Source organism: Triticum urartu, chromosome 4 (assembly GCF_003073215.2).
Source record: "Triticum urartu cultivar G1812 chromosome 4, Tu2.1, whole genome shotgun sequence".
Classification (NCBI taxonomy): Eukaryota; Viridiplantae; Streptophyta; class Magnoliopsida; order Poales; family Poaceae; genus Triticum; species Triticum urartu.
The window spans coordinates 138783351-138793146 of NC_053025.1; the positions used below are offsets into that span (position 1 = coordinate 138783351).

The 9796-nt window shown below is 48.9% G+C and overlaps 1 protein-coding gene across 1 annotated transcript; it reads left to right on the forward strand.

Annotated features, from left to right (window-relative positions):
- The first annotated feature begins 6 nt into the window (after window positions 1-6).
- Window positions 7-3218, forward strand: LOC125551118 (treacle protein-like). Its single transcript, XM_048714274.1, has 4 exons — window positions 7-1142; window positions 1815-2030; window positions 2132-2223; window positions 2308-3218. Exons 1-4 carry the CDS (start codon window positions 36-38, stop codon window positions 3017-3019), a joined length of 2127 nt encoding a protein of 708 aa, XP_048570231.1. The 5' UTR covers window positions 7-35; the 3' UTR covers window positions 3020-3218.
- Window positions 3219-9796: the final 6578 nt, after the last annotated feature.

Genomic DNA, 9796 nt, shown 5'->3' on the forward strand with positions numbered 1-9796 from the left:
CCTTCTCCTCCCGATCGGCGGCCAGAGAGCGAGCGATGGCGACGGTAACACCGGGGGTCTTGCTGCGCCTGCTGCAGGCGATGCACACGGACGAGCGGGTCACCGGGGAGCACCGCTCCCCCGCGCTCCAGGTCACGGCGGTCGTGCCTGCGCTCACGGCCTCCACCGCCGACTCCCTGCTCTGCCCTTCCAACGGCTTCCTCCTCCAGCTCTCCGACGGCCTCCACTCCACCTACGTCCAGCCCTCCCCCGCCGACGCCGACGCGCTCCTCTCCGCGCGCCCACACATCGTCGGCCACCTGGTCCACCTCGACCGCCTCCGCTTCGCCAGCCCGGTCCCGCGCGCCGTCGGCCTCCGCCCTGTTCCGTCCTCCCGCTCCCTCCCCTGCGTCGGCAACCCTGAGCCGCTCATCGTCCGCTCCGCCGCGTGCTCCCGGGGCTACGTCATCAGGCCCGATTCCTCCCCCGACGCTGCACCACCGCTCATGCCGTCCGGCTCCGGCGGTGCGCCACCGTCTGATGCGATGGATGTTGCCGTCAAAAGGACCGTTCTTGCTCCCAGGAACGGCCCCGAGGCCGCGGCGCTGCCAGGCGGTTCGGCCGCGAAGCGGCGGTTCTCGTCTCCGGCGCCGGCCAAGCAGCGAGATCCGTCGCCTGCGGTGAAGGGAGCGTCCCGGGCGGCGTCTCCCTCTGTCAAGGGCGCCTCCAGAGCGTCGTCACCTGCCGTGAGAGGCACGTCCAGGTCGTCGTCGCCGGCCCCGTCGAAGTGTGTGGTTCCCAGCCTTGTTGCGGCCAAGGAGGAGAACCGCAGGGTCGCAAAGGAGCCAGCCATTATCGTGCCATCGAGGTACAGGCAGCCTTCACCAGGAGGGAGAAGGGGAGCGGCCTCTCCAGGAGGCGGTGGCAGGCGGGGCTCCCTCTCACCCGGTTCCCGGAGGCTTTCGGGAGAAGGGGGCAGCAAGAAGAAGGTCGGGGTGTTGGTTTCTGGTATCTCGAAGATGACAGATTTGGGGAGCGGGTCGGCCATGAAGCCGGGGAGGAAGAGCTGGGACGAGTCGGCAATGGCTCTTGCAGCTGCGGCCGCTGGCACGGTGAATAAGTCCAAGGTCAAGGTGGACAGAGATACTATTCTGAGGACTCAGGTAAGGATCATATTAATTGCTAGTACATTGTGTTGCATTTGGAAATTTCGGATGTTGGAATTAAGCGTAATTGCTGTGTAGGTATCTGCCACTAGTATATGTACTGTTAATTGATCATGCTCATCCATGAGACCAAGTGGGGATGTGAAAGAGATGTATTTCCTTTTTTTAGCTGTACAGCTGCAACAGTAGCAGCATGCTCAATTGTTTAAATATAGAGCATGTTAAACTAGAATTAACCTGTAAATAATATTGTTATGTTCCAAAATCTTGTAGTGCTAGCCACTTGTAATGTCCTCAATAGTGTAGGAGTACTGGATTGCTAGCCACTTGGTTAGTTCTGACTATTTCAGTTTCGTTGACAGAAAATGAATCAAACTATTTGGCTATGATATTTTCATGTGCTTGTACATTGCATAGCCTCATTGATAATAATGTTGTAGGCGAACGGGAAAAGTATTGATGCTGTGCATCTATTGTATAGAGTTCTTAGTCTACAGTTAATTCCGGTTCTTTGTCTACAGTTAATTCTAGTGTATGTGTGAATCAAGAGCATTGTGCAATGGGCATATCTTATTATATGCACTGCTTTATTCTGAATTGCTTAGGTTTACATGCAATTGGAATTCATGTGCCTGAGCAATGACAACTGACCTTCTTCTGTAACTTCAGGAAGCAATGTCACGGCGACTTAGTGACGCTACAACAGAGCTATCCAGTAACGATGACTCCTCTGTTGATGAGAAGCCAAAACCACGAAAGAAGACAGAGTCTGCTGCAGGGAAGGCAAAAACAGCAGCTCCAAAAATCATACTTCATGATGCTAAATGGACTGATGGCAGCATTCCACTGGTTGCAGTTTCAGATAAACTTTCGAAGATCGGAAAGGTATGCTACTTCCTCTGAGGGAGTATTTCATTTGCTTTTGCAGACAATATCCATTTATTGATCCTCCTAATGCCTTCTTCGTTTTGTTATTGATTTTACAGGAAGCTGCTGAGCGGAGAGATGCAGCAGCAGCCGCTGCAGCTGACGCTCTGCAGGAGGCATTGATCACTGATTCAGTTATCAGAAATCTGAGGTAACTTGCAGCAGTCTGTTTTTGTTTTTCCACCAAAGTCTGTGTGAGTGATGATTGTAACAATGTTTTGATTTCTATCAACAGCAAGTTCTCTGAACTTTGTTCGTTGTCGAAGACCGCGAATCCACTCCCAACTGTCGATTGTTTCCTTGCTGTCTATGAAGACACTCTGAAGTGGAAGAAAATCGCCGAGTCACTGGCCACCAACGGAGCAGATGAAGCTGCATTCTGGGAGAAATCAGCCACTCATTGGGTTGAGGCAGCATTAGCAACCGAACTGGAGGTCCTCAAGCTTGTTAACAGCGCCACTGGATCCATCTACCAGAAGAAGAGCACTGAAAAGCCCAAGGCTCCTCCTGCAGTGGAACCACCAAGAACAAGCCTGTCCAAGAGGCCATCTCTTGGAGCTTCTGCAAAGGTCCAGTCCAGGGCATCACATCTCCCTGCTGCATGGCCTAAAACTCTGGGCATGAACGAGACGGTTGAGCTTGCCCACACCTTGTGCCACGAGATGCATGTCTGGTTTCTGAAATTTGTGAACGAGGCCATGGATGTGGGCTTCCACCTGTTTGAAGACCAGAACATCGCAACTAGGGGAAAGCAGAGCGGCCATATCACGGTGGTCCTGTCGCAGTTCAAGAGGATCAGCGACTGGCTGGACGGAGTCGGCAAGATCGCCGACGAGGGTGCGACCAAGGACAATGTGGAGCGCTTGAAGCGCAAGATCTACCAGTTCGTCATCAGCCGCATGGGGTCTGCCTTCGAGAGCTCGGTCTCAGTTTCAGCAAAGAGCTGACCGGATGCTTCAAGCTCTGAAGTTTCTTTCTTAGCTCGCATTTTCATTATTTTGTCAGGATGAGACCACAATTGGGGGTTGTGGCAATGGTATAGATCGTTTTCATATGTCTTGCTCTGTGAATAAGTTAGACTGTGTGTGACCTACAAATGCCTCGTGTGTTTCAGTTATGAATGAATCCCCGTTCATTCCGTGGTTATGTTTTCTGGTTGTTGGAAGTGTGTTGAATATGTTGAACTTAGAGTTGTACTGTGTGTACACAGGGTACGAGTTGTGTTCGAGTAGAACACTTGTATTCCGGACCTCTTATATAATGTAGGGATAGACACACGATGTAATGTATGTCAAGAGAGCACAGACATGCATGGAAAGCCAGTGGCGTGTGCAGGGCCCGGGTTGCCGGTTTTGTAGCGGTGGCCTCTGAGATGTAGCCATGTTGGTGAACCTCGTTAACAAATCTTGATGTCATGTCTCGTGTGATTGCTTGGTCCTCGGTGAATCGACAATACACTTCGAATTAATATAACAAGTGATATCATGAGCATAAGGTAGGTCTGGAGGTCGCGAAGGAGTTGATCTAGAGGTGGAGCAGAATCGAGGATCGATTACTAATGAGTCAGGGTTGCCGCCAAATTGAAGCTTGGTACGATGGGTCAACGGGGCTGGAGCGACTTGGAGTAGGATTGATCGTGCGACGGGCGGCATGTTTTTGTCTGAAATTTTTAGTGAGACCAACCGATGGGTGTGTAGGAGTCAAATCTGATCTGGATTGCGGCGTGCTCAGGAAGGAATATAGTGCGGCATGCGGCGGAGGCCCAAGCGCTTGAAAGCCGGTGTCAGGGCTACTCAAGATTGAATTCGACACTTCTATTCAGACTTCCAGAAAGAATTTGGGGATCCAGTTCTAGGGTTTACAACTTAGTAAGAGGGAAAGTAGGTAAAGCACGCCACAAACTGCTAGGGTTACAACCCAATTACAATTACCATGCCTCGCATAGAAGAGGAGAGAGGGTTGTAGTGCCATTACAGGGAGAGAGTGGTTGATAAGCAACATGATAAAGCAAAAATGGTGTCGGATGTTAAACAGCGACGCAAGAGCAAGGGAGAGATGTATGATGAGCCATCAACGACGGATAGAGACCCAAACTAGTGAACTGTTATCTTTGACGATGATGGTGGCCTAGCTAAAAGGTCTCTTACCATGTCGTGTCTTGGTCTAGTGGGCGGGTCGAGGACCCCTATGTCGGTTCCAGAGTCTTACGGACATGGTCTTATGACTAAAATCCAACTCATACAACGGAAGCAAATAAAACTTAGACAGTTAAGAATACATGTTGCGTTAAGAAGGCTCAAAGTAAGGCAAATGACATCCATATCCTTGCCCAGACCGCTGTCTGAAGGACTACCAAGCTAATGTTGTCCATCACCACACATGTAACTATTTGTTGTGGCAAGGTTGAGTACAAAGGTACTCGGCAAATCTCATTACTAGGGGTACTAGCACTAACACTATAATTAGGTAGAGAATGGAGTGGTGAAGCTGCAAGCCCTAAAAATCACACTACAACTTGCATCTATTAGATTAAGATAAGCGTAATCCAAACATCAGGTAACTCCTGAACTAAGAACCTACTCACCTTTCTACGCAAAAAGAGCACTACTTTGTCCTCCTCTTCGTATAACCCATGAATAAGAGATAGTCAAGGCACTCTCACGTTGGTTGAAGTTGTTTTAGGAACTATTAGTCAAGCTCCAAGTCATCCATAAGGGCGGACATGAATTTCCGAAAGATTTAACTCTGCAGGGGTGCACCAACGTACCCATTATAGGCTCCATATGCACATTGTTCCCAACTGGAATCTACCCATTACACCCACCCATTGAGCTATTACCGAAACTTCGAGACGACACGACAAAGCTTGCTCGAGGACAACAGTCGTTGTTCCCCATGACATGTTGAGCAAGACAATTTTGAACGAATGACTTTCACCGTCACTACGTCCTAGTCTAGGAGACACTCGATCAGTTCAACATCCATATCGAGAGTCGGGCGTATCTCTAACACGGACCCAATCATCTACGACAGGGGCTACAATAGTTAGTACCCTACACAGCTACTTGTCGGGTACTCCGCAAGTCTCGAACTACCAGGGAATATCCCGTAATGGCCTGACATATAACATAATAAAATCCCTAGGGGTTGTCTCCTTTGTATGCAAGTATGAGTGGTGTGGCGAATGTAAAACCAGCTTGTGGCTCCTGGATAGTCTGCAGCTATGGGTAATTGGGACCCACGTATGGTTAATGCGCTCATTCATAGAACATAAACAAGATCCCACTCTAGGGGGGACTCAAGTGGAACAAAACCAAGGCATAAGGCCCAGCCTCTCACCGTTGTCATTTTCCTACCATTTAATTATCTCCACGTGCATATCATAATAAGTGACCCATGGTAATATAAGCATAATCCAAGTAAAGCATGACATAAATTGAAAGGAAACAACTTAAGCATGCATACTAAGCAAGTTAAGTAAGTAGTCACATAGCAATAATAAAGTTTTTTTGGGATATGATGGTAAAGGCTTTATCGTGGCAAGCAACATGGCTTTGACGGTGAGTTCAGAGGGCATTTTACCCCTCCCCCTCTGACACGTGACCCCGTCTCTCGGGGGCTCCCGCGGCCGCCCAGGCGACCTCGCGGTGCCGGAGATCCTGGCGGCCTAGATGGCCGTTCTATCAACGACGGCTCCACCGGAAAAGGGGGCGCCGCCTCCTGAAGATGGCCTCGTCGTGGGCGTCTTCAGCGGCCAGGAATGGAAGGTCCTTCGGGAGAGATCAAGGAGTTTAATCAAGAAAGCGAAAAATCGGGAAAGATGTCTTGAGCATCCAAGGAGAAGATTGAGGGATTTGTGCCGCAAATTGGCAGGTGAGATCCCCTCTGACTCACATGAGGAAGGTCCGACGGGGCCCAATTTTGCTATGGAAATTGTTGTTACAGTGAGACATGATTTGGGGAAAAATTTAGGGACAGAGGAGGAGGTGGTATTTAATCTTGATTATTTGGTAAATTCTCTCTCTAGTTTGGAAAGTAAGGACATGAATCAGTGGGGATCTTCCAAGGGAATCGCGAAGTTTTCGGCAGGTGGGATCCCGTCGAGTCTTTGTGAGGATAGTAGGATAGGATTGAGAGGAAACAGGAGTCCCGCTAGGTGGGAGGGGAATGATTCAGACAAGATGGGCGTGATTTCCGCCCGGGATTCAAAGGCTCTTCTTGCTATTCTGCTAGTTAACTTATCAATTCCAGTTTTTAGTATGAGTATTCAGCAGGATTTGATTGTGTTCTCGATTCTGGATCTAGCTCTGCCTGTTTGTGAATCATTTGAGGGAGAGGGGTTTTTTTCGTTGTAGTTAATAGGAAGCGTCTCATTCATGGCCTTTTACTCGTGTTTAATAGCATCAATTTCGTTCATGAGGCTGTGAGGAAGGGGATTCAGACTTGCTATATTTGTGGGTGCGGAAGAGGTCGTCCCCCCTCATCATTCTCGCCACTGCAGAACCATCTGCTCTCTGCTCCTTCTACCTCTTGCCACGACCGAGGGAAGTGTGCCATGGCGGGTCAGGGAGAGATCGCGCATGATGTTTTGGGGAAGAAACCAGCGAGTGGAGAAGGTTCGAGGGATGGGGGCCGTCCTCTTGTCATTGACATGGAGGCTGCTCACAAGGCCATCAGCAGCTTCCTGGTGGTTGGACGCCTCCTCTCCCCTTTCCAGGCCAATCCGAGGGCCATCCTCGATGATCTCCGGAACACGGCTTGGAAGAACCAAGGGGTGACCACCCTCCAAGAGGTGACAGCGATGACGGGAGGTTCATCCTCAATTTCACCTCTGAGAGTGACCGTCGGTTCGTGCTTAAGGCGCAGCCTTGGCACTTTAATCGGGATGGGCTCATCTTCGCCGAGTTCGACGGCAACGGTGACCCGGTAGAGGTTGACCTTGGCGTCATGACCATATGGGTCCAGGTATGCGATCTTCCGTACGTGCTTAAGACGGAGAGTATAGGGTGGCCTCTCGAGGATCAACTGGGAGAGGTGCTGGAGGTATCGCACCGCAACCATGTAATTGTTGAAAAATACTTGTGTGTGCGCGTGAAGATCTTATTGCATGAACCTATGAAGACTTTTGTAGAGTTTACCCCTTTAGGTAGTTCAAAGATTCTTAAGTTTGGTGTAAAGTATGAGAAGCTACCTTTGTACTGTGAGTGTTGTGGGATTGTGGGTCATACTTCTGAGAGGTTTTGTAAAATCCCAAGTGAGAAGAGAGTAGTTTGCTTCCCTAGAAATCTTAGTGTTGAGCCCTACTGGAAGAGCCAAGGTACTAGCAGGAGGGGTCTACTCTCCGGGAACTACTATTGTGGCGACAAGAACACGACTGCAAGCATCGCCAACAACAACAACAGCAAGCCCATGGACGTTGTCAAGGTGGCCACTGTCGTAAGTGGCCTCACGGTCTCTGATAAGGGGGGCGCTACTTCCACCAAGACGACCACCGGCCAGGAGGGTCGGGCTCAGGTAGTCTTGGCGCCTGCTCCGGCTGGTGCGCCACTTGGTCAGGTGGACCAGGTGGGCATGCCATCTACTCGGGTCCAGGGCCACAAGTCCTTGGAGGACTCGTCCAAAGGTGCAACACATGACCGGGAGGGTCTTTTGCATGCTACACTTGCTCCGAATCAGGCTCTCCAGGAGAGTCAGAAGTCCATGGGTACTCAGCCGCTGGGGATGTCCAGTAAAACCCCAGCGCCTGGGGCTGATACGGGCCTCCTGCTCTTCTATCCGGGGGTGTTGGATGCGTTGACAAACGCGGTAGCTGCAAGGTTTGGTAAAACAGGTGGTGGGACAGAGAACAATACTGTATGCTTTAAATTCAGTGCAGCTAAGAATCATACGCAGGGTAACTACAAAAATAAAGATAAAAAGAAATGGGGGCAAAATAGAGATGAGAATGCTCGCAAGCAAGTCATAGGAAAAAAAGGGGACATTCATTTGGCGTTCGTCCGATGGGTAGTGAGTTAGAGTTCTCTTTTGAGAAAGAAATGGATAGCTATGAGCGCATATTATATGGCGATGTAACCGCCTCTTCCAAGCGGGTGTGCACTGGCAGAGTTGAAGTAGTCCAGGACGAGGAGGGTGGGGTTACACATGCTGCAAAGGAGACTGATGAGAAGGAGGAAGAGTATATTCCGCAAGGTGTGGAATCGGTTGGCGAAGAGAAAGACGAGAATGGCACATCGGCAGCCTCCGAGGAGGAGGACCGCCGGGCCAAATGAAAATCCTAGGATGGAACTGTCGTGGTATGCTCTCCAACATGACAGTTCATGAACTCCTGGATCTACAGGAGCGTACAAGGGCATATTTATATTCCTTTCTGAATCTCATTTGAATAATTGTAAAGCCGATGAGCTTGTCGCATTTTAGATTTTGATTCTATGTTTCTAGTGGAAAGTGATGGTAAGGCCAGTGGCCTCGTTTTGTTTTATCATAAGTCAAATAAAGTTGAGTTGAACTATGTTTCACCCCATTTTATTGATATTGTGTTTATGTATGAGGATGTGGTTCAATGGCGTTTCACGGGTTTTTATGGTCACCCGAAATGGAATGAAAGTCATCTATCTTGGAATGATATTCGCAATCTACATAGTAAGGGTAACCACCCCTGGGTAGTTTTGGGGGATTTTAATGAAATTTTATATCCTTTGGAAAAAGAGGGCTGTATGGCAAGACCACTTGGTATGATGAGAGATTTATGGATTGTGGACTCGACGACCTGGGCTATACCGGTGACCTTTTCACTTGGAGGAGAGGCGAAATATGTGAGCGTCTTGATCAGGCGGTCTGTAATTTAGCGTGGGAAAATAAATTCCCACGAGCGGCAGTGATCAACGAAGAACATGTTCATTCTGACCACCACCCAATTGTACTAGACATGGATTATTTGGATGAAAAGGTGTTTAATCGACCAGAGGGGCGCGTTAAACAATTTGAGGCGAGGTGGTTGAGGGAAGAGACAGTCACTAAAATTGTTAAGGCATCTTGGGAGAAAGCCAAGCTTGCAGGTATTGGACCTTCACTTGCTAATCGTACGAGAGCAGTGCATGCCGGTTTGCATACTTGGGATCGGGAAATTCTAAAGGGACCGAAGGTAAGAATTAGGAAATTAAAAAAGGAATTAGAAAGATTAAGGCGTGGCCCACTAAATACGGAATCTCGATGTCGTCAGAAGGAAATTATTGTGCTAATTAAAAACATTTTGGATCAAGAGGAAATTTTCTGGTTATAAAGAGGACGGGCGAACTGGTTGATGCACGGGGATCGCAATACGGCATTCTTTCACAACGCTGCCACGACCTGGAAAAAAAGAAATAATATAATGAAACTCTTAGATGAGTCTGGAAACTGGATAAAAGAAAAGGAGTTGAAGGATCACATCACCGAATGTTATTCAAACCTTTTCACATTGGAAGTTCAGCATCCGAACCAAGAAGTTTTATCACTTGTCCGTAGGAGAGTGTCAAATGAAATGAATAATGCTCTACTTGCCCCTTATACCGCGGAAGATGTTCGCAAGGCTTTATTCGATATTGGGGACTTAAAAGCTCCAGGACCAGATGGGCTTCATGCTATTTTCTACAAAAGGTTCTGGCCAATGCTGGGGGAGGACCTAATTGAGGAGGTTATGAAAGCAATCAACACATGTACTATCCCGAACGGTTGGAACGATACGA